Genomic DNA, 24,656 nt, shown 5'->3' on the forward strand with positions numbered 1-24,656 from the left:
ACTAGTCCTCTATGGGAAAGATTTCAGACTACATTTGTGGATCAAGAATTTAAACCCACCACATATTTTCCTCTAGCAACCAGGTTAGTGTAGTACTACAACCAGCCCAAATGAATAATTAAGAAGAGAACTCTAACTAATCGCCAACAAATGCATTCATTCTCCCTCTCTCAACCTCCATTTACTTATGTACTTCACATCTAATCCTGTTATCTTTTCCTGGATAATCTCATTTTATCTTTTACTTACTGTTCCCTGTCTTATGTCTCTCTCCCTCCACTCATCTCACAATCAATCTCTTTTTCCTGCCTTCTCTTCTCTGTCTCTTACCCTCTCGCTGATGGCGCTGTATTTGATAGCCAGCTCATCTCGGTCCGCCCTGCTATGGGCCAGCAGATCCTCCAGCCTTCCCAGCTCTACCTGCAGCACCCGGTTCTCCTCCTGGACTGACATCACTGAGGACATGGCTCCTGGTGCTGGGGTAGGGAGGGGAAAGAGAGAGGCGCAGACAACCACTTGTGTTAATGAAGAGCACAGCGCTTCATTCAATATTCAGGACACTATTTTGAAAACATCTGTGATTTTTTGGAATAATCAGGTGGTTATACACTCAATTCAAATCGTATTTGTCACATGCGCCGAATACAACAAGTGTAGACTTTACCATGAAATGCTTACTTACGAGCCCTTTCCCAACAATGCAGAGTTAAAAATTACGAGAAATGTGTAAAAAATGTATTGGAAATAGTAACACAATAACGAGACCATATACAAGGAGGACCGGTACCGAGTCAATGTGCAGGGGTACAAAGTAGATGAGGTAATATGTACATGTAGGTAGGGGTAAAGTGACTAGGCGATCAGTATAGATAATAAACAGAGTAGCAGCAGCATATGTGAAGAGTGTGAAAGTGTGTCTACGTGTGAGTGTGTGTGTGTTTTGTGTGTGTGAGAGTATGTAGTGTGTGTGTGTGTGTGTGTGTGTTGAACTGTGACTGTATAGTATGTGTGAGTGTGTGGGTAGAGTCCAGTGAGTGTGCATAGAGCCGGTGCAAGAGAGTCAGTGCAAATAAAAAGGGGGTCAATGCAAATAGTCAGGGTAGCCATTTGATTAACTGTTCAGCAGTTTTATCGCTATCCCACTCACGGCTCTCGTTGAGGTTCTTGGTGACGATCTCTCGGACTCGTGCAGGTAAACACGTAGGAGGGTCTTCAGGGGAGGCGCCTCGGACTGTCAGCCTCTTCTCTTCAGACAACACACTCTCCTCCAGCCTCTGGTAGGAAGACAGACACAGAAGCATTTATATTGGAGAAAGGAGAGTTAGGGGGAGAGACAGCGACAGAGCATGTACATTGAAGATAGGATAACAGCTGTTGCAGCCACCTACTAGTATTGTGTGAGGCTACTTTGATTATCCTGTTGAATGTGGACACTTTTGACAAATAAAATCTCCAACTTCCATATGATTACCCTTTCTGCAATCCTTATCTTATTTGTGAGTTCATGTCCTCAGAGACTAGAGACTAAAGCTCAGGGCCCTGCAGTGCACAGTGCCATGAGGACAGGTGGTGTCTCAGCAGTCACTCCTGTCTACCACAGAGCTGTGTTCAGAATAGAACACTGACCTCACACTCTGCAGAGTGCACACACACACACACACACATTTTCAGCACACAACATAGAGCAGAATGTATGGATTCTCTGTCGAAGTGTTAAACCATCAGCATCCCCAGTGAAGAAGTCTATTGTAATTACAACTAGCCTACATAATTATAACATATTGGGTGGCCTATTGATATTTCTGTAAATCAATTATTTACAGGAGAATACCAATACACCATTAAAAAAAAGAACGATAAATCAAAGTGTAATCATGCACTGGTCATGACATCACCTGTATGACAGATTCCAATTTGGAATCCGTGTTGGAATTCTCTGTGTCGCTCATTGAGGAATATCTCAACAGCAATATCTTCAGGCCTGAAAAATAAACTTTTGTCGCTCCAGTCCGGTGCTCTGGAAGCGTTATCAAATAGGATTAACCGTTCGATGTAGATCGCAATTAACGGATGCACGCGAGTAAATGCTTATCTAAATGAACGATACATTAGCAACTATAAAAATAAAAGCATATGTACGCTGTACAGACAGTCCAGAAAGTTGTGATAGTTTGCTGGAATCTCAGGATTTCTTACACGTCCCACAGGTGACTGCCCTGCTCGGTCCTTCTCTCCAGGACTGTCGGAAAGATTGAGGACAGGGGGATTAGCAGATTTAAAATCCCCCTCCCTCCCTCCCTCCCGAGGAGCGCTTCCGTTTGCATTCTTTGCCTGGCCACCCATGCAGTTTAATTAGATATTTTTTTTTGCAGTTGAGTGTAGGGCTAACTAAATACATTTTTTGATTAAATCTGCTGCAAATGTTAGTGGTTATCAACAAAATGTTGAGGAAATTTGTAGGCCGCACAAATTTCACAGTGCCTGTAGGATGTGCTTGGTACAGGTTTTTCAAGGCCCAGTGCAGACAAAAACGTGATATATTTCCAAACTATGAGGTTGGAATAATACTGTGAAATTGATTATAATGCCCTTAGTGTAAAAGCCGTTTGAAAAGTTTTGGTGGGATGGAGTTTTGGCCTGCCTGGTGACATCAGTAGGGGGTGAATTAGTTAATAGATCAATAAGAAAGAGACTTCTCTGCCAATAACAGCTATACTGTACAAAAATATAAATGAAACAATTAAAGATTTTACTGAGTTACAGTTCAGATAAGGAAATCAGTCAACTGAAATAAATTCATTAGACCCTAATCTATTGATTTAACATGACTGTGCAGGGGTGAAGCCAATTAAAATGGTCAAAAAGACACAAAAATAGCTTCGCAAAAAAATACGAATTCTGATTGGCTGGGCCAGGCTCCCCACTGGGCCAATCAGAATTAGTCTTTCCCCACAAAGGGGATTTATTCCCAGACAGAAATACTCCTCAGAACCTTTCTGGGATTTTTAAAGAAGAAGCTATTTTTGTTTAAAATTAAAATGGTCAAAAAGACACAATCACAGTAAGGTACATACTTGTTACACAGAAATGATTTGTATTGAGATAAAAACAGCTGCATTGGACCTTTAAGAAGTCTGTGTGTCCATTCATCAGGCCTATTAGTGACATACAGCAGTTTCTTCTGTCATATAGAATAGAATTAGACAAGGAAGAGTTGTTAGGCTACACAGTATGAATAATGATGAGGGGGGCCACGTTAAGGGGCATCCATGATCCCTACACCCCTCTGTAAATGGGAAATTTGGTGACAGTGACTACATCTCGGTCACTGTTTATAATGTTGCAATATATTAACACACACATGACCAACAAGGAAGGAAAAGCAGAACAAATGTGTTCCCCTTTTCAGTATCTGGGGGCCCAGCTTGATCACTGTGCCTGCCACACCACTTCAATGCTTGAATTACCATGGTAACAGACATGCCTACAAAAGAGAGGGACTCAGAATGTCAATAACAGACCCCTCTATTCACAAAGCTCAGCCTTAACCACACCTCCACAACCTTCAGCATGTTGTCATTTTGAAAGGTGTGCATAAAATATTGAGCCATTTTATTCTGCCAAATAACTACTGTATATTTGGACAATGTTAAATATTATACAATATTACAGCCCAACATTCATTTTTTGGGGGTTGTTTTGGGTTAAGGGCCCTCTTGTGGTGTCCTGGCAGAGCTGCATTGTATAGAGGCAAGGGTAATAGATACTTTTTTGAGCATGCAAGATCAGCATTTGAATCTTTGTGAATAAGTTAACTTGGAAACAAAACCTTAGGTTAATCATAAAGCATATCTTAAGGTCTACAACAAAGGGCCCACCATTTTTCCTGGTCAGGCCATGAGAGTAAAAACTCCAGGCCCTAAGTGATCCTATTACCATGCAATTACCGGTACTGTAATAATAAGCAAGTTAGCCAACTAGGCCTAGCCTATTATAGCTCAGACAGGTTTAATCTGGGTAATGAATCTGGGTGTGGGTCTGTTTTCTGTCCTCTGGTAAAGCATGTATAGGCTACAAGGATTCATTCATTTGTCAGTTATAGCCAAACTCTCTGCTGTAACCCCTGAAATGTCTATGTAATACTGTACAGTGGTATCTATACTAGAGCCAGCAAGAGTAGTCTTTGCATTCTACAAATGTAAGCTGTTCTACTATAAAGGATATATAAATCGGTCAGGCAGAATTACAAACAACTAATAATAACTACTATTATTGTGAATATATAAATTAAGATAGTATTTTGGGGAATATTGCGGAATATTGCATTGTTATAGGCTACGGTTAGGGTGTATTGTCAAAAGCTTCAAGTAACTTGGCTTTCACATCACTGCGCGTTGTGAGCGTTGGGCCAGTAACCAATCGAATCCCCAAGCTGACAAGGTAAAAATCTGTCGTTGTGTCCCTGAGCAAGGCAGTTACCCCACTGTTCCCCGGGCGCCGATGACGTGGATGTCGATTAAGGCAGCCTCTCTGATTCAGGGTGGTTGGGTTAAATGTGGAAGACACATTTCAGTTGTACAACTGACTAGGCTTCCCCCTTAATGGTCCCTCCACACCGGCGAACAAGGCGCAATAGCGCCTCTTCAACCTCAGGAAGCTGAAGAAATTCTGCTTGACCCCTTCCGAGCCCCGGCCTGTTTACCCCACTACCATCTAGAAGTCGGAGACAGTTCAGGTGCATCAAAGATGGGACCGAGAGACTGTTAAATTGCTTCTATTTACAGACCATCAGACTGCTAAACAGTCATCACTAGCCACCCATGCCCAGTACCCTGCCCTGACACTGTCACTACCCTGCACCTTAGTATCTGCTGCCCTATGTACATAGTCATTGAACACTGGTCACTTTAATAATGTTAACATACTGTTTTATATATAGGTTCAGAAATTTTGTGAAATAGCACCGTTACAAATAGAAATCAAACTGGATGGACATCAGAAATAGAGGAAGGACTAAAAACAAAATATAACTATTGTAAAATAGATTGTGTCTGTAAAATGTGTATAAGATGTATAAACTGAAGGTAGAAGCCTAAGTGTTATTGTTTATTAGTTTACTCCAATTGGGGGAAGGGTGGTAGGGTTTGCGGGGAATAATAAAGGTATATTCTAAAAAAAGTATGTATATAGGTATGTGTATGTACGTATGTGTACACGTATGAATGTTTACCTATGCATATGTATGGGTATGTACGTATATATATATATATATATATATATATATATACACCAAAAAAAGATATGGGGGATTGGAAATGATGCAGACAATTACACTGATGGAAGCAACAATCTTTCCACTATATTAAGCTGATCCACCCAATAAAAAAAAAAAAAGGATATATATATATATATACACACACACACACACACACACACACACTGTTTTACCCACTTTATATGTATATATTGTATTGTAGTGATGGCTCATCCTATAACTACTGCTGTACACACCTTTTCTATTAATATACTGTCTATACACATAGCATTATATCCCTGAACAAAAATATAAACGCAACATGTAAAGTGTTGGTCACAGATTCGATACATTTTCCATACGCACTAAAAGCACATTTCATGCACAAATTTGTTTACATCCCTGTTAGTGAGAATTTCTCTTTTGCCAAGTTAATCCATCCACCTGACGGGTGTGGCATATCCAGAAGCTGATTTAACAGCATGATCATTACACAAGAGCACCTTGGGCTGGGGATGATAACAGGCCACTCTAAAATATGCAGTTTTGTCACAGAGGGATGCTATGTTAGCGAGCTGGCTATGGCCATCCAACACTGGAACTCTTCCAAGTCAAGGTAAGCTTCTGGTTTTATTAATTTATTGCCACTGGGGCCTGCCGGTGTAATTGCCAAACTGCTTGCTGCTGAGTGTACTGCACGATTTTAGCGTTAGTTATTGTAGCTATGTTGACTATGACGTTAATATTTATTTAATGGGATTGTGTGTATTGGTAGATATTACTGCACTGTTGGAGCTAGAAAACCCAAGCATTTCGCAGCACCTGCAAATCTGTGTACGCGACCAATAAACGTTTGATTTGATGAAACCCAGACTTCCGTGACCAACCACCACAATGGCCCACCACTGACGCGCCCAATCAACGTTTCAAAAACTTGGAAACAATGTTGCAAAGCGAGAAGTTAGGTCAGCCAGAGTAACGCCAGCCTACTGATGTTACAATCATCGCATTTGCAAAACCCGCCTATTACTTGTTAATCGGCAACATTGTTGCAGAATACATGCATTGCCAAAACAGAGCAAAACACACCATTTCAGTGACAAATGTGATGTCCCTGCGTGCACGACGGGTACGTAAACACGTCGTGCATTAAGATCACATCACCGATGCTGTTGCATCTGCCTGCCTTCATGGAGGCCATATTTAACGCTTCTCTGAATTAGATCATTTATTGACCATGGTCCCAATTAAACGCGGACATCCAGTGAAAATAGATAGTATTTCCTTTCGTTTCCCGTAATAAACAGAGTAGCCTATACTCTGCGAAGGACATTCACCACTTCCTTTCCAAAAATCACAGCCCATTCAAACGAGTGCCATTACCTTACCTAGAATGAATACGGGTTGAGTGCATAGTTGTCAACTCCATTCGTATTCGAGAGCAGGATACTTGGGACAACCGTTGCGAATTTTAAATGTTTTACTAGACAAGTCAGTCAACTTGCAGCAATATGCTGCTGACGCCGATTTGCTTCCAGCTCTCCTCCAAACCCTTTCCGGGGAGGGACTTGATACCCGAGATCGGCACTGTACTGTACCATAAGCATGAAAGTCTAAGTCCAGCAAATCATGGGCAATGTCTTCTATGGGCAAGCAAAGATCAAGAGTGATAGCCCAATGTTTTGTAGCAAAGTACTCAGTTGTATTCGACACATGTAGCCTTCAATCCACCTTGAAATGTCATTAGGATACCAACTTTATCTAAAAGTAAATGCGTATAATATGGTAAATTTAAACTATCCAAAATATATATATTTTGAAATACCCACTCTACTCACCCTGACACCTTCTCCAAAGTTACCAAAGTGACAGTTTTAGTCTAAGCAGTCTTAACACCTTAATAAAACTATAATCCTGAATTCTGGTGTCAGATGACATACACTGGCATATTTCCTTCTCTTGTACACTGAAGTAAAACGTTTGCGGAGAGGCTTGTGTCAGTCATACTACACCAAACAAACACCAGTCATGGAGACGAAACCAAGGAGACAGGCCTCCTAGTCTAAAGCAAAATAACTACCTGTTAAACACGCTTACCACCGTTTCCTTACCTGTGTAGTGGGAAGTCAACCTGACAATGAAAACAGAAAAGGAAAAAATGAACAACAAATGGTTTATTTACAATAAAGTGTTGCTTTACATTTTATACAGGTGATTTTGATTTGCGTAAAAGGCACTTTGAGCAAATATTTGTCGCAAATTAAAGCCAAAACATCAATAACTGCCCATTCGCTGAAAGACACTACTAGGGTAAAGTATGGGTTGACAAAGGCCACTCAACAAAAAGGAACAGGAAAGGTGGCTAAAAATACATGATATGCTATGTAAACAAATAAAAAAAATGGTCTATTTTGCCTTTCTCCAACCTACCACCACATACTAACCAAAATCCAAACTAGACATTGGTTTGATCTGGCTGCTATACTGAAGGCTCCAGATAGACTGATATGAACAGATACTATACTTTCTCTTAAGCCAAGAGTCCAGTTTGAAGGAGGTTGGAAAGCAACATTGAAGTAGACAACGTCCAACCTTGTGAAAAGACAGACATGCACCTGTCCTTCATAAGAGTGACAAGTTATACTTGAACATAAAAAAAAAAAAATATTCACCCTATTCAACAACAAATAAGGCATACAAATACTAAACTTTACACCTAATCATGTTGGATGACTCAAAGAGATGATGGTACTGGGCTGGAGCGAGGAGTAGTGTAAGGTGAAGGGGCAGATGATGGTTAAGAGGAGAAAGGTTGACATCCAGATTTGTGTAAAATGGAGAGAAATTGAGGGATGGACATATAGAGATGAGTAGACCTCCACCTCAAGGTGTCATTAACATGGAATGCATAATTTTCAGGTGGTCAGAGTGACAGCAAAAGAGGAATAAATACTTGATCAGCAACAAAATGAAGGGTCACTTCTGACTGCATAGTTAAAGTATCTAAAATTAGTAATATTGTCTTTGTATCTAAAAAGGATGTGCTGGTCAATCACTGACTTGTGACAGTTTGAATCTATACATTTGTGTAGGCAAACAATGTGTACGTAATGTGGAGCATCATTTGTGCCAAGCAACCTGTCAGTTGACAGAGCTCCCCACATTTCATTTCTCACAATCATTCTGTCCAGGGAATGTTAGGAGCTTGTGTGCGTGTAGTCCATCTCACAGCTAAAACTGCACCCATCCTTTAGCAGTGTCTTGACTGGAGCTGTGGAGAGGGGGAGAGGATGAGTGTGAATGTGAGAAGGTTAACAACATGGATGGATGACAAAATGTTGATATAGGGCCCCCCCATCAAACTGTTTAAAAGCTTCACCCAACGGGATGAGTTAAACTCATCAGGGATTTGAGGTAGTAACCCTGTGATCTCTAGTCGGTTTCCCTTGCCACAACACCATGCATAAGGCCTGCCAACTTCCTCAGTCAGGGTCTCAACTTACTGTTGCCAGTTAGAATAGTAGAATACAAAATAGTAGAGGAGTAGAGTAATAGAGTATAGCAATAGCGGCTGCCAAGTAATTTATGGCTCCCGAGTGACGCAGTGATCTAAGTGCTAGAGGCGTAACTGCAGACCCTGGTTCGATTCCGGGCTGTATTACAACCGGTCATGATCGGGAGTCCCATAGGCTGGCGCACAATTGGCCCAGCATCAACCGGGTTAGGGGAGGTCAGGGTAGGCCGTCATTTGTAAATAAGAATTTGTTCTTAATGTACTTGCCTAGTTAAATAAATACAAAAATAGGAACGGAATAGTAGAATACACAAAGTGCAATTTCGAAATTTGGATGTGCATCAGCAGTTTCTCTTGTTATGAGAGTCAGTCAATTAGCCCATGTCAGCTAAAAAAAATGTCCGATTGCTAAGTGAATTTTGCATCCAGCTATCTAAACGTGTTATCATAGTCGAATTACCATCGGGAAACCCCATTGATTTTGTTAGTCTCACTCAGATATAATATTAAAAACTGCAAACATTTCCCTTCACCCTATGGCAAAATGTGTATAATTACAGGAAATGAGCCGTTTGTGTACGCAGAATTGCGGGCAACTGCAGCCCCTCACGATGAGTTCTGATTTGTGTGGCCCCCACCACCATCAAAGTTGCCCATCTCTGGTCTAAACCATTAGCTCCAAGACTGACCTGGCGCCAGCTGCTGTGAAGTCTCCCCACAGGTCTGCAGTGGGCTGGGCTGCAGGGACCGGGCCTCCAAAATCTAAAAGAGAGGCTGGAGGGGGTGGGATAAAAACAGAGTCGATTTAGAATGCAGGCAGGTAGGTTATCCATGTTAACATGTGCTTGAGCAGTGTTAATGGAACATTGGGTCATTGAGCTCGATAGCCTAATGAGGTTACCTGTGTTAGACTGCGTAGGTGGAGGTGATTGTTGGCCTCCAGGAGGGGATACAAGGAATGCGCCCTTAGCCATTGGTGGAGGAAGGAGAAGGCCACTACCCATGGGCCTAGACTTGGCACCTGGATCCTTCTTCTTTATGTTCTAAGACAAAGAAAATCCCTATCCCTTCTTAGCATGTCTGTATCACCTTTTCTTCATCCCATCTTTGTTTCTCCTCATTCCACCATCTATGCTCACCCCAATGCTGATCTTGATAGTCTGGCCGTCTTTAAAGCCTAGGTCCAGTTTGGGTGCTGTGCTCTGAGACGCTTCCTCTTTCGCCAGCTCACCTTCCTGTTTTACCCACCTGTAGAAAAAGGGGCAGATAGATTTGTTAGATTGTACTTAATGTTCCAATTTCAAAATGGAAGTTGATGCCCAAACAAAAGAGAGGATAGACATGAGAGGTTGACTCACTTGAAGTGGTCTTGAAGAGCTACATTGAAGTCAAAGGAGTCCCCACGATCAGCAAACCCCAGGCCGATAAATGCATGTCGTCCTTTAAAAACAGAAGTGCATGAGAAGACAGATGTACTAGCTAGAATACTTTATAGGCAACGGATTTTTTGCCCAAAATATATATTTTCAGCATATCAGTTTGCATGGTGACGTATTTCTGCTGGTGTCTTTGTGATGGCATCTTACCATTGCCGTCCTCTATCCGCACCACAAAGTATCTGCTGGAATCTGTGACTGCCTCCACCACACATCCAGGATACTGCTCCACTGGGGCTTGGGCAAACAACTCTCCTAAGAAATACAGAATTCAGTTAGACTAAAATCTGGAAATCATGAGATATATACAGTTGAAGTCAGAAGTTTACATACACTTAGGTTGGAGTCATTAAAACTCGTTTTTCAACCACCCCACAAACTTCTTGTTAACAAACTATAGTTTTGGCAAGTCGGTTAGGTCATCTACTTTGTGCATGACACAAGTAATTTTTCCAACAATTGTTTACAGACAGATTATTTCACTGTATCACAACTCCAGTGGGTCAGAAGTTTACATACATTAAGTTGATTGTGCCTTTAAACAACTTGGAAAATTCCAGAAAATGATGTCATGGCGTTAGAAGCTTCTGTTACGCTAATTGACATAATTTGAGTCAATTGGAGGTGTACCTGTGGATGCATTTCAAGGCTTACCTTCAAACTCAGTGCCTCTTTGCTTGACATCATAGGAACATGAAAATAAATCAGCGAAGACCTCAGAAAGAAATTGTGGACCTCCACAAGTCTGGTTAATCCTTGGGAGCAATTTCCAAATGCCTGAAGGTACCATGTTCATCTGTACAAACAATAGTACGCAAGTATAACACCATGGGACCATGCAGCCGTCATACTGCTCAGGAAGAAGACGTGTTCTGTCTCCTAGAGATGAACGTACTTTGGTGCGAAAAGTGCAAATCAATTCCAGAACAACAGCAAAGGACTTTGTGAAGATGCTGGAGGAAACAGGTACAAAAGTATCTATATCCACAGTCAAACGAGTCCTATATCGACATAACCTGAAAGGCCGCTCAGCAATGAAGAAGCTACTGCTCCAAAACCGTCATAAAAAGCCAGACTATGGTTTGCAACTGCACATGGGGACAAATATCGTATTTTTTGGAGAAATCTCCTCTGGTCTGATGAAACAAAAATAGAACTGTTTGGCCATAATGACCATCGCTATGTTTGGAGGAAAAAGGGGGATGCTTGCAAGCCGAAGAACACCATCCCAACCGTGAAGCACGGGGGTGGCAACATCATGTTGTGAGGGTGCTTTGCTGCAGGAGGGACTGGTGCACTTCACAAAATAGATGGCATCATAAGGCGGGAAAATGATGTGGATATATTGAAGCAACATCTCAAAACATCAGTCAGGAAGTTAAAGCTTGGTCGCAAATGGGTCTTCCAAATGGACAATGACCCCAAGCATACTTCCAAAGTTGTGGCAAAATGGCTTAAGGACAACAAAGTCAAGGTATTGGACTGGCCATCACAAAGCCCTGACCTCAATCCTATAGAACATTTGTGGGCAGAACTGAAAAAGCGTGTGCGAGCAAGGAGGCCTACAAACCTGACTCAGTCACGCCAGCTCTGTCAGGAGAAATGGGCCAAAATTCACCCAACTTATTGTGGGAAGCTTGTGGAAGGCTACCCGAAACATTTGACCCAAGTTAAACAATTTAAAGGCAATGCTACAAAATACAAATTGAGTGAAAAAAACCTACACTCGATCCCTCCGATGTCAACAACTACAGACCAGTATCCCTTCTTTCCTTTCTCTCCAAAACTCTTGAACGTGCCGTCCTTGGCCAGCTCTCTTGCTATCTCTCTCAGAATGACCTTCTTGATCCTAATCAGTCAGGTTTCAAGACTGGGCATTCAACTGAGACTGCTCTTCTCTGTGTCACGGAGGCTCTCCGCACTGCTAAAGCTAACTCTCTCTCCTCTGCTCTCATCCTTCTAGACCTATCTGCTGCCTTTGATACCGTGAACCATCAGATCCTCCTCTCCAGCCTCTCCGAGCATCTCCGGCGCCGCCCACGCTTGGATTGCGTCCTACCTGACAGGTCGCTCCTACCAGGTGGCGTGGCGAGAATCCGTCTCCGCACCACGTGCTCTCACCACTGGTGTCCCCCAGGGCTCTGTTCTTGGCCCACTCCTATTCTCGCTATACACCAAGTCACTTGGCTCTGTCATATCCTCACATGGTCTCTCATATCATTGCTATGCAGATGACACACAATTAATCTTCTCCTTTCCCCCTTCTGACAACCAGGTGGCGAATCGCATCACTGCATGTCTGGCAGACATATCAGTGTGGATGACGGATCACCACCTCAAGCTGAACCTCGGCAAGACGGAGCTGCTCTTTCTCCCGGGGAAGGACTGCCCGTTCCATGATCTCGCCATCACGGTTGACAACTCCCTTGTGTCCTCCTCCCAGAGTGCTAAGAGCCTTGGCGTGACCCTGGACAACACCCTGTCGTTCTCCACCAACATCAAGGCGGTGACCCGATCCTGTAGGTTCATGCTCTACAACATTCGCAGAGTACGACCCTGCCTCACACAGGAAGCGGCGCAGGTCCTAATCCAGGCACTTGTCATCTCCCGTCTGGATTATTGCAACTCGCTGTTGGCTGGGCTCCCTGCCTGTGCCATTAAACCCCTACAACTCATCCAGAAGGCCGCAGCCCGTCTGGTGTTCAACCTTCCCAAGTTCTCTCACGTCACCCCGCTCCTCCACTCTCTCCACTGGCTTCCAGTCGAAGCTCGCATCCGCTACAAGACCATGGTGCTTGCCTACGGAGCTGTGAGGGGAACGGCACCCCCGTACCTTCAGGCTCTGATCAGGCCCTACACCCAAACAAGGGCACTCCGTTCATCCACCTCTGGCCTGCTCGCCTCCCTACCTCTGAGGAAGCACAGTTCCCGCTCAGCCCAGTCAAAACTGTTCGCTGCTCTGGCACCCCAATGGTGGAACAAGCTCCCTCACGACGCCAGGACAGCGGAGTCAATCACCACCTTCCGGAGACACCTGAAACCCCACCTCTTCAAGGAATACCTGGGATAGGATAAAGTAATCCTTCTAACCCCCCCCCTTAAAAGATTTAGATGCACTTTTGTAAAGTGGTTGTTCCACTGGATATTATAAGGTGAATCCACCAATTTGTAAGTCGCTCTGGATAAGAGCGTCTGCTAAATGACTTAAATGTAAATGTAAATGAGTGTATGTAAACTTCTGACCCACTGGGAATGTGATGCAAGAAAGAAAAGCTGAAATAAATCACTACTATTATTCTGACATTTCAGATTCTTTAAATGAAGTTGTGATCCTAACTGACCTAAGACAGGAAATGTTTACTAGCATTAAATGTCAGAAATTGTGAAATTGAGTTTAAATGTATTTGGCTAAGGTGTATGTAAACTTTGACTTCAACTGTATGTATGCATGTATATATGAAGCAGGCAAGGTGACAGACATGAGCGCAACAGCTGTATTGACAGATGTAGCCATGACAGTCTGATAGCTAGTAGTTACCTTACCTGAGTTTTTATCCTCTAGCTTGATATAGGCAAGCTTTCCAATGGAGATAATTTTCATCCTGCCAGTCCATGCTGGCTCATCCAGCTTCCAGTCAGCAGCTCTGAAAAACAAAGTGAAGCACCATTCCTGCATGTCATGACTCTGCTTTGCTACAGAGCTTTTGGGCTTACTAAAACCCATGTGTAATGCAATAATTGCAATCTCAAACCATGCAACAGAATGGGAGTCTTAGGCTACATAAAGAACATCAGTAGCTTGCTCTTTCTAAAGAGCATGGGATGCAGGGATTGACATGAAGGTCAAGTCAGGAGTATTTTTTTGGTTTCTTAACGATTATGATCACTTGGACGAAAATGTTATGTACCCCTTTCACCTACACACAGGGGAGAAACCAAAAAGCAGTGGTATAAAGTACTACTTAAGTAGTTTTTGGGGGCATCTGTACTTTACTACTACTATTTTTGACAACTTTTACTTCACAACATTCCCAAAGAAAATAATGTACTTTTTACACCATACATTTCCCTGACACCAAAAAGTACTCATTACATTTTGAATGCTTAGCAGGACAGAAATTGTATAATTCACACACTTATCAAGACAACATCCCTGGTCATCCCTACTGCCTCTGATCTGGCGGACTCACGAAACATGCTGCGTTCGTAAATGGATGTCAGAGTTGGATCATGCCCCTGGCAATACGTAAAAATTGTTTTATTTTTTTTTAAGTGGCCGCCTGGTTTGCTTAATATAAGGAAATTGAAATGATTTATACTTGTACTTTTTATACTTAAATATATTTGAGCAATTACATTTACTTTTATACTACTTGAGTAAAGGTCTAAAAGTATTTTACTGGGTGACTTACTTTTACTCGAGTCATTTTCTATGAAGGTATCTTTACTTTTACTCAAGTATGACAATTGGGTACCTTTTTCCAAAACGGACAAAATGACTAACCTACTGGAATTCTTTGTATATTGGTTATCAGGAGAAAAAATTATCTAAAAATCACCTGCCCAATGGAGTAACCACAAAGCAGGCTGAACTTGGTAATTTGCCCTGGGAAATAGGGCAACTCCTTAACCTAATTAACTTTACCTGCTACATTAATTATACTAACCTGATATGAAAAAGTCGTAGCTGTATCGAAATGGCATGCTTTTAAGGAACCTCAAACAAATCTGCTCTCAAATAATGTGACAGGAAATGTTAGCGTTAGCTGGGAGCACATGACATTCTACAGAGGCTCAAACATGCAGACAGTCATGGTTGGTACTGTTGGTACAGTCATGCAACATTACAGAGGAAGGTGGGAAAGTGTTTCTTGTGAAAAGCAATTTTGGTTCTTATGTAAGATATGTAATACCATTTTAGCTAGATCTATATTCTCTAGAGTACACAGTCACCTTTATTAATTTCAATGTTGAGAGTTTCACCCAACTGTTCACTAATTGTCCCAACTGTAAACCCCAAATGTATAAAATCTTATGTCACATGCGCCAAATACAACAGGTGTAGACCTCACTGTGAAATACTTACTTACAGCTTCCACCCCCAATCCATAAGACTGCTGAACAATTACTCAAATGGCCACCCGGACTATTTACATTGACACCCCCCCCGTTTACACTGCTGCTACTCGCTGTTTATCTATGCATAGTCACTTTACAAATTACCTCGACTAACCTGTACTAGAGGTCGACCGATTAATCGGAATGGCTGATTAATTAGGGCCGATTTCAAGTTTTCATAACAATCGGAAATCGGTATTGTTGGAAACCGATTTGGCCGATTTTATTATTATTTTTATTTTTTTACTTTATTTAACTAGGCAAGTCAGTTAAGAACACATTCTTATTTTCAATGACGGCCTAGGAACGGTGGGTTAACTGCCTTGTTCAGGGGCAGAAAGACAGATTTTTACCTTGTCAGCTCAGGGTTTCAATCTTGCAACCTTACGGTTAACTAGTCCAACTCTCTAACCACCTGCTTTACATTGCACTCCATGAGGTTACGTAAATGCAGTAGGAAGCTAAGGTAAGTTGCTAGCTAGCATTAAACTTATAAAAAAACAATCAATCATAATCACTAGTTAACTATACATGGTTGATGATATTACTAGTTTATCTAGCCTGTCCTGCGTTGCATGTAATCGCTTAGGTACACGTTGCTCCAACCATAAACATCAATGCCTTTCTTAAAACCAATACACAAGTATATAGTTTTAAACCTGCATATTTTGTTAATATTGCCTGCTAACATGAATTTATTTTAACTAGGGAAAATGTGTCAGTTCTCTTGCAAACAGAGTCAGGGTATATGCAGCAGTTTGGGCTGCCTGGCTCGTTGCGAACTGTGAAGACTATTTCTTCCTTACAAAGACAGCCGACTTCGCCAAACGGGGATGATTTAACAAAAGCTCATTTGCGAAAAAAACACAATTGTTGCACGACTGTACATAACCATAAACATCAATGCCTTAAAATCAATACACAGAAGTATATATTTTTAAACCTGCATATTTAGCTAAATGAAATCCAGGTTAGCAGGCAATATTAACCAGGTGAAATTGTGTCATTTTGCGTTCATTGCACGCAGTCAGGGTATATGCAACACTTTGGGTAATTTGTCAGAATTTTACGTAATTATGACATAACACTGAAGGTTGTGCAATGTAACAGGAATAACGTTTTGTTTTCGAGATGATAGTTTCCGGATTCGACCATATTAATGACCGACGGCTCGTGTTTCTGTGTGAATATGTTATAATTAAGTCTATGATTTGATAGAGCTGTCTGACTGAGCGGTGGTAGGCACCAGCAGGCTCGTAAGCATTCATTCAAAATTGCACTTTCGTGCATTTTGCCAGCAGCTCTAGCAATGCTTCAGGCATTGCGCTGTTTATGACTTCAAGCCTATCAACTCCCGAGATTAGGCTGGTGTAACCGATGTGAAATGGCTAGCTAGTTAGCCGGGTGCGCGCTAATAGCGTTTCAAATGTCACTCACTCTTAGACTTGGAGTAGGTTTTTCCCTTCCTCTACATGGGTAACGCTGCTTCGAGGGTGGCTGTTGTCGATGTGTTCCTGGTAGGAGCGAGGAGAGGGACGGAAGCTATACTGTTACACTAGCAATACTAAAGTGCCTATAAGAACATCCAATAGTCAAAGGTATATGAAATACAAATCGTATAGAGAGAAATAGTCCTATAATTCCTATAATAAGTACAACCTAAAACATCTTACCTGGGAATATTGAAGACTCATGTTAAAAGGAACCACCAGCTTTTATATGTTCTCATGTTCTGAGCAAGGAACTTAAACGTTAGCTTTTTTTACATGGCACATATTGCACTTTTACTTTCTTCTCCAACACTTTGTTTTTGCATTATTTAAATCAAATTGAACATGTTTCATTATTTATTTGAGGCGAAATTGATTTTATTGATGTATTATATCAAGTTAAAATAAGTGTTCATTCAGTATTGTTGTAATTGTCATTGTCAAAACCAAAAAAATCGTCCGATTAATCGGTAGCGGCTTTTTTGGTCCTCCAATAATCGGTATAAGCGTTGAAAAATCATAATCGGTCGACATCTAACCTGTACCCCTGCATATTGACTCGGTACTACCTGTATATAGCCTCTATTATTATGCAATTTTCTTGTTACAAATCTAACTGCCTGTAGCTCAGGACATGGAGCAAGGATATGCATCTTGATATTATTTGAAAGGAAACACTGAAGTTTTTGGAAATGTGAAATTAATGTAGGAGAATAACACAGATCTGATAAAAGATAAGAAATATATTTTTTTTTTGTACAGTCTTTGAAATGCAAGAGAAAGGCCATAATGTATTATTTCAGCCCAGGTGCAACTTAGATTTTGGCCACTAGATTGCAGCAGTGTATATGCAAAGTTCTAGACTGATCCAATGAACCATTGCACATCTGTTCAAAATGTTGTATCAAGACTGCCCAAATGTGCCTATTTGGTTTATAAATACATGTAAGTTCATAATTGTTGACTCTCCTCAAACAATAGCATGGTATTCTTTCACTGTAATAGCTACTGTAAATTGGACATTGTAGTTAGCTTAAATTCTTGTTAATCTTTCTGCCCTAGCCTTTAGATGTCTATGTCCTGGGATTTTGTTTTGTTTAGTTACCTCACGCTAATCACATTACCTCAACCGTCCCGCAAGGGGGGACACTGATCCAATAGAGGTTAAGGAGCCTTTTGGTCCTAGACATGGCGCTCCGGTACCGCTTGCCATGCGGTAGCAGAGAGAACAGTATGATGGGTGACTGGAGTCGGACAATTTGGGGCCTTCCTCTGACACCGCCTTGTATATAGGTCCTGGGTGTCAGGAAGCTTGGCCCCAGTGATGTACTGGGCTGTACGCACTACCCTCTGTAGCGGCTTATGGTTGGATGCCGAGCAGTTGCCACACCAGGTGGTGATGCAACCGGTTAGGATGCTCTCAATGGTGCAGCTGTAGAACTTGAGGATCTAGGGACCCATGCCAAATCTTTTCAGTCTCCTGAGGGGGAAAAGCTGATGTCGTGCCCTCTTCACAACTGTCTTGTTGTTTGGACCATGATAGCACCACTTCAGCCCTTTAAATGTTAATGGGGGCCTGTTCGGCCCTCCTTTTCCTATAGTCCAAGATCAGCTCCTTTTCGTCTTGCTCACATTGAGGGAGAGGTTGTTGTCCTGGCACCACACTCCCAGGTCTCTGACCTGTGTTTTTGCCTACCTTTACCAGCCGGGGGCGGCCCGTCAGTAACTCCAGGATCCAGTTGTAGGGGGAGGTGTTTAGTACCTGGGTCCTTAGCTTAGTAATGAGCTTTGTGGGCACTATGTTGTTGAACGCTGAGCTGTAGTCAATTAACAGCATTCTCACATAAGTGCTCCTTTTGTCCAGGTGGGAAAGGGCAGTGTGGAGTGCGATTGAGACTGTGGATCTGTTGGGGTGGTATGCGAATTGGGTATTACAGACTCGGCAAGAGAGAGGTTGAAAATGTCAGTGAAGACACTTGCCAGTTGGTCTGCGCATGCTTTGAGTACATGTCCTGGTAATACATCTGGCCCCGCAGCTTTGTGAATGTTGACCTGTTTAAAGGTCTTGCTCACATCGCCTACGGAGACCGTGATCACACAGTCGCCCGGAAGAGCTGGTGATCTCATACATGCTTCAGCGTTGCTTGCCTCGAGGCGAGCATAAAAGGCATTTACCTCCATCTGGTAAGCTCGCATCACTGGGCAGCTCGCGGCTGGCTTTCCATTTGTAGTCCGTAATATTTTTCAAGCCCTGCCACATCAGACGAGCATCAGAGCTCAATCTTAGTCCTGTATTGACGCTTTGCCTGTTTGTTTGTCTGAGGACATAGCGGAATTTCTTATAAGCGTCTGGATTAGTGTCCCGCTCCTTGAAAGCGGCAGCTCTAGCTTTTAGCTTGGTGCGGATGTTGCCTGTAATCCATGGCTTCTGGTTGGGAAATGTACGTACGGTCACTGTGGGGGCGAAGTCGTCGATGCACTTATTGATGAAGCCGGTGACTGAGGTGGTATACTCAATGTCATTGGATGAATCCCAGAACATATTCCAGTCTGTGCTAGCAAAACAGACCTGTAGCGTAGCATCCGCGTCATCTGTCCACCTACCTCTTCGTTATCGTTCAGGGGATGCGCTGCTGTAAGTTATCTGGAAAACTTCTTTTCCACTCCCCCGCTGTCTTTCCAGAGCGTGCACTGATGATGTAACTATCAAATTGGTTGTCTCTTCTCTTCAGTCTCGTGCTGCATTCTGTTGTTGTGTGAACGATTGGCTGAGCCTTGGATACAGCCAGTATTGGTCCAAATGCGCATCACTTGTTCGCATACAGCCAATAATCATCCAAAGGCCCCCCCCTCGCCCAAACTTTTCTCATCGGATCTACACGAATCACGTAGGTCACCTATTTTGGATTCAAAATGGCAAATTTCATCAAAAGGCGACTAGTTTGCATCCTTGTAACTAACATCAAAGTAGACAACATGCAACACTACAAATCCCTGCAAGCTTCTACACATCCCTAGCTGACACCTTTGCTAACAGGTATTGTGTCAATTTAAAACTTGCACAAGACAAGATAGAATTGTCCATTTAAAGACATTTAATTAATTACTACATTTAGCCATCATTGGATAGTTAATCCAGAGATTATTATATTTGCCTTGATTTGGCATTCGTAGTTCTTTATGATAATTCATTTTTGGGGGGTAAATACTGGCAAATATATTGTTAAGTCACCTTGTCCTAGCTAATTTTCCCCCAACATCAGACACCCCCTAATTTCAGACACTCTGGCAGTTGGAGGATTAAATCACCTCAAGCTCAACATTTATAATGGCTTGGAAAATACCTGTATGTTTTGCAACTAAAGACACCCTTCTAGCTAGCTGACCACCAATTTGTTGTTGAAGTTTAAGTTAACTTTTTTGAAAACTCTCAAAATGTATTACACATTTTGTGGGACACACTGTATATTGTGACAGACCACACCATTTTTTTATCCAACTTTTTACCTAAATTATTCACTCATTTATATGTTAGTAGTAAACTGTTATTTACCTTCTCATAAGATTAATCTGTAAAACAAATGAGACATTATTTGGTTACAACACTGAAGATGTTGGTGAAAAACCATTTAAGAGTCTACAGGAGGGCACACCGGGCTACGCAATGAAAAGTTTATAGACAAGTCTGTTTTTTTTTTTTTAATGGAAGGCTAGCCAACTAGTCAAATATCTAGTAAACACTTCGGATACGAGTGGCATGTTTTAGGGATTGTCGATTTATTTAGCATTGCACACAGCTCGAAAATAAAGCAGACTTGCCTACTTGAACTTGTTAACTATGAGCAAACCATATCAGTTTAACTACTAGTTACAGGTTTATAGTTAACTAACTCGTTAACGTTAGTTGGTAACTTAACTCACCTGGCTAGAATTATTTAGAAGCTAGCAAGTTAGCTAGCCAAACAAAGGTGCCACCTCATAGCATATTGAAAGTTAACTATCTGCCTAGTTAGCAAACTAAATGAATACAAAACTTTATCCCTGAAACAATATTCATCTACTCGCCATTTTATGCATTCAATAATTGAAGAATTTCAAATTAAGATTAGCTAGCAACAACCTTGTCTTCCTGGATCATCTCCAGTTTCCACTTGTTCATGTTGATTTGCTAACGCATTAGCAAGCTAGCTAATAACGAGTAGTTAGAAGAAAGTTCATCAACAAAGTGGGGTCCATAAAAAAAACTCACCTATATCCACGGTTAGTGGCACGGGGTGGGATCTTGTACACATGAACCTCTGGCTTTACACAGATCACTGACTCGTAACTACTGTCGTCTGCCAGTGCCATTTTGGCAAGTAAAAACTTCCAAACTTCTAACTGCTATGGGGGGAGAATGAACCCACTGCACTGTAACGTTAGTTCAAGAGCGCCTCTCTTGGAAAGGATGACTACTACAGTCACCTTCTCAATTTAAGGGGTTTATTGGCATGATAAACATATGTTTACATTGCCAAAGCAAGTGAAATAGATAATAAACAATAAAAAATGTACTGTAAACATTACACTTACAAAAGAATAAAGACATTCCAAATGTCATTGCGTGTACATAAAAACACACGCATATCATCTTCTTTGGCATTATGGCGGTTTGCAAACAAATGTTATAGGTGTATGCATTGGTTGTATATCAGCCTACTATTCCGCAGGATGCAGTCATTACACTGTGAAAAAAAAAAGCTCTTCCAACTAACCCTGCACCCATTAACCTCACCACTATTCCACTACTTTGTTCCTATCTGATCCTACTCCAGGCCAGCAGCCTGGGAGGATGGGACAATATCGTTCAAAACATCTTGTAACTTCTGCAGCAAAATCTCATACACCCAAGTGCTTCTCTGCATTTGCCACCACATCTATTCTCTGTGATTTACGTTCCATTCCTGAAGTTCAATTGACAACCATGGCCATGAATGCCAAAACAACAACCTTACTGAAGCAGATGTTATTCCTATCACTCTCTATTGGCCTCGGCCTACTCACAGCGATCCTATTAGGATCCCATTCCCTGGACTCATCTTCCTCTACTATTCTCTTCACTGCCTAAGCATACGACACCTTCTGTTCTACTCTGATCCTGGCAACCTCAACCTGCCTTTATCTCACCCACCTCTGATCTCCAGCACCATGGGTACCCCTACAGTTTACACACAACTTTTTCCACCGATACTTCACATTCCTTTGTCTCATGTCCTCCTGCACACTTCTCACATCTATGAATCTCCCTCCTACTCACTGCTGCCACATGAGCATAAGCTTGACACCTAAAATACCATCATGGTACAGACACAGTGTTTTCTGTGTTTCACAGCACCTGTTTCACCACACTCTTCACCGGGTCTGCGTTGCACCAAATGGGGGGGGGGGTTACAGACACCAGGAATCTTCAACTTCAGTTGGTCCTTCTCAACACTTAATGACTCTCCAGTTATCACTCCTTTTAACAGCGCCATGCTCCGGAGAGGGAAGCAAATCACAGTTCTTGACCCCAGTCGCGTGGTGTGGAGCGCCCGCTGTCTCTGGACAGCAGAAATGCTAAAAATCTACACGATTCTACATTGAGTCACTTTCACTGACCCAACGTTTCCTCACTTCTTCTCCACCCAACTTGACAGCACAAATGGATCTGCCAGAAGATAAAGATCCATTCTCTCCAAAAATTGCACTCCCAGTGGACCAGAATCATCTTTGTCATCATCCGGACAAGGCTCAAACTCGGCAGTCTTCACCGCACCTGCCACCGCAGTTAATTCATCCTCATTCTCGTCACTTTCAATTTCCTTATATAGCTCTTACAAAAGTTCTGTGTGATCCAACACTCAAAACATATTCCACTTTTCTCCTTTTTTCCTGTCCGCCAACTTACCCGCACTTCATGGCCTTTATAGCCGCTTCCTCAATTGTCTCCACTAAGACCCCAACACTTTTTATGCTCCCGATGACTATGATGTTGATGATCCTCTATCATGCTGTGTAGTGTGTAGTGATGCTTTTAGAGCTAATGAAAATAGTCACACACTTAGCTATCTGTTGTTTTCATGAAATGTTGCTTTATTTGTCAGCAGCATAGGTCTACTATACACTGTGCCAATATGTATCAAATCAAAGTTTCACCTCAAAACATGACAGCTGAAAATAATGAGTGACAGGTAGGTCTAATGAATAAACAATGTAGTCATATCGATACAATGTTTTTAGTGAAGAAATAACCGACATAGGCATTTTGAAAAAGGCAGGGCTTGCACATGACGGTTTATTAGTCCAGGCTTGGTCTAGCGCTATCACATCTACAGCAGCCACAGGTGACTCGCTTCCCTGCCCTCCAAACACGGTGGAGGAACCCTCAGTTATTGGTAAATTTATGGTAAACTAAAAGATAGGAAGAAGTATTTTTAGCATACACCTCCATCTACAATACTCTTTCGAGAGGGTGTACAATTGATTTGTTTACCCACTTGAGAGGTCCTCCTGTGTCAATGATCTACAAAGTGTACATGATGAGGCAGAAATGTCTGCTCCTCCACGCTGTAAACAGACAAATTACACTACAGTTGTAGCTCACTGCATTTGTGTGACAAACTAATTGTATTCACAGAGAGCTTACTCTTTCACTGATGAACTCTGATCCAACAACCATGGGATCGGAGAACACTGATTGGGTCCAGTGACATCAACTTTTCTACAACCATTTCGGTGACATCAGCACAGCTCCTTGTCCTCCATAAAGGCATCAATAGAAAGTTGGTTTGCAGGGAATGCTGCAACATAGAGCTTATCTACCAGCTCAGTCAACCTGGCCTATGTTTTCTTCACAATCTGGTCATTTTTTTCAAGGCTCGCAGGAGAGCCTTGCTCTTTGGAGCTTTGGAGAACTTGTCTTGGGTAACAACCCAAAGTTGACGTGCCAACAAAAGTGCTTCCTCACATCTTCACCATTCACTGTCATGACAGGGTCAATTGCAAAGATGTTATACACAAATGTGTCAATGAGGTGCATAAAGAGGGCATTGGGAACAGTTCCAGTGGACATTAGGGTCCAGTCGTTCACAGCGTTGTGCTCATCCACTCTGCAGTGGCTCCCCAGTCACCATGTCTCACAGGGTATCTTCCACAGTAGCCACTGGGAAAGACCTTCATAGCTCTCACAATCAGACAGGTGATGTCTCTGGACACCATTTGGCTCTTAGAGGAGACAATCTCTTTCACCTCTGCTGGTTTCAAGTGGAAGTTGGCCTGTGTTTCTTCACTGGCCACTGATATTCCAAGGACAGCAGACAGGTGGTTCTCCAGATCATCCAGAAAGGGCCAGTCCTTAAGGATGAGTGTGGCATCCTCACTTGGTGCATCAGAGTATATTTTTCCTAGCAGTTTGGTCACAATGCTGTGCAGGGTTGTAGAACCAATCGCAAGACGTTTTCCAAGAAGAAGAGGGAACTTACGACTCAAGAGTTTTGGACAAACCAGAAGTTTACGCAGGAGGAGGGTCCAGTCACGCAGTTACATGTGACAAGCTGACACACTTAGAGTGACAGCTGTCATGACAGTCCCGAAAACCTAATCTCCAGCAGTCAGGGCTTTTCTCAGGGCAGTGGGGCCACCAGCCACACTCAGCAGGTCATCAAGTATGGCATGCACAATCCTGACGCCCACAGGCCTGGAGTAGAGGATCTGTAGCTGCTTCATATCATTGAACGCATCTGTGATCTGCAGGCTACCAGAAAGGTCTTGCAGCACAGAGATCCCCACCCACATTATCAGGTCGACCAGTGCCATGTTGGTAGATC

The 24,656-nt window shown here is 42.3% G+C and overlaps 3 protein-coding genes across 8 annotated transcripts in view; all 3 read right to left on the minus strand.

Annotated features, from left to right (window-relative positions):
* LOC106565640 (rootletin) overlaps positions 1–6,823 on the minus strand; it is a 48,825-nt gene extending 42,002 nt beyond the window's left edge. For 5 of the 6 annotated variants that reach the window (XM_014132969.1, XM_014132966.1, XM_014132967.1 and 2 more), the window contains exons 1-3: positions 1,896–2,234; positions 1,148–1,274; positions 331–476 (exon numbers count right to left, since the gene is read on the minus strand). In XM_014132969.1, the coding sequence (XP_013988444.1) occupies positions 331–476; positions 1,148–1,274; positions 1,896–1,949 (327 nt within the window). In that variant the 5' untranslated portion in view covers positions 1,950–2,234. Of the gene's footprint in view, positions 1–330; positions 477–1,147; positions 1,275–1,895; positions 2,235–6,642 lie in introns of those variants that run through there. The other variant, XM_014132968.2, reaches the window with a different exon arrangement.
* A 590-nt stretch (positions 6,824–7,413) lies between these two features.
* On the minus strand, positions 7,414–21,191 carry LOC106565639 (adaptin ear-binding coat-associated protein 2). Its single transcript, XM_014132964.2, has 9 exons — positions 21,062–21,191; positions 20,366–20,382; positions 13,748–13,848; positions 10,355–10,459; positions 10,127–10,208; positions 9,908–10,016; positions 9,670–9,811; positions 9,458–9,542; positions 7,414–8,525 (listed from the first exon to the last, which is right to left on the minus strand). The coding sequence occupies exons 2-9, from the start codon at positions 20,371–20,373 to the stop codon at positions 8,486–8,488; spliced, it is 672 nt and encodes a 223-aa protein (XP_013988439.2). The 5' UTR covers positions 20,374–20,382; positions 21,062–21,191; the 3' UTR covers positions 7,414–8,485.
* Positions 20,517–21,208, minus strand: necp2 (Adaptin ear-binding coat-associated protein 2). Its single transcript, NM_001146474.1, is given in 1 exon segment — positions 20,517–21,208. A coding segment is annotated over 1 exon segment (105 nt). The 5' UTR covers positions 21,163–21,208; the 3' UTR covers positions 20,517–21,057.
* Positions 21,209–24,656: the final 3,448 nt, after the last annotated feature.

The sequence above is a fragment of the Salmo salar genome, chromosome ssa12, assembly GCF_905237065.1.
Source record: "Salmo salar chromosome ssa12, Ssal_v3.1, whole genome shotgun sequence".
Lineage (NCBI taxonomy): Eukaryota > Metazoa > Chordata > Actinopteri > Salmoniformes > Salmonidae > Salmo > Salmo salar.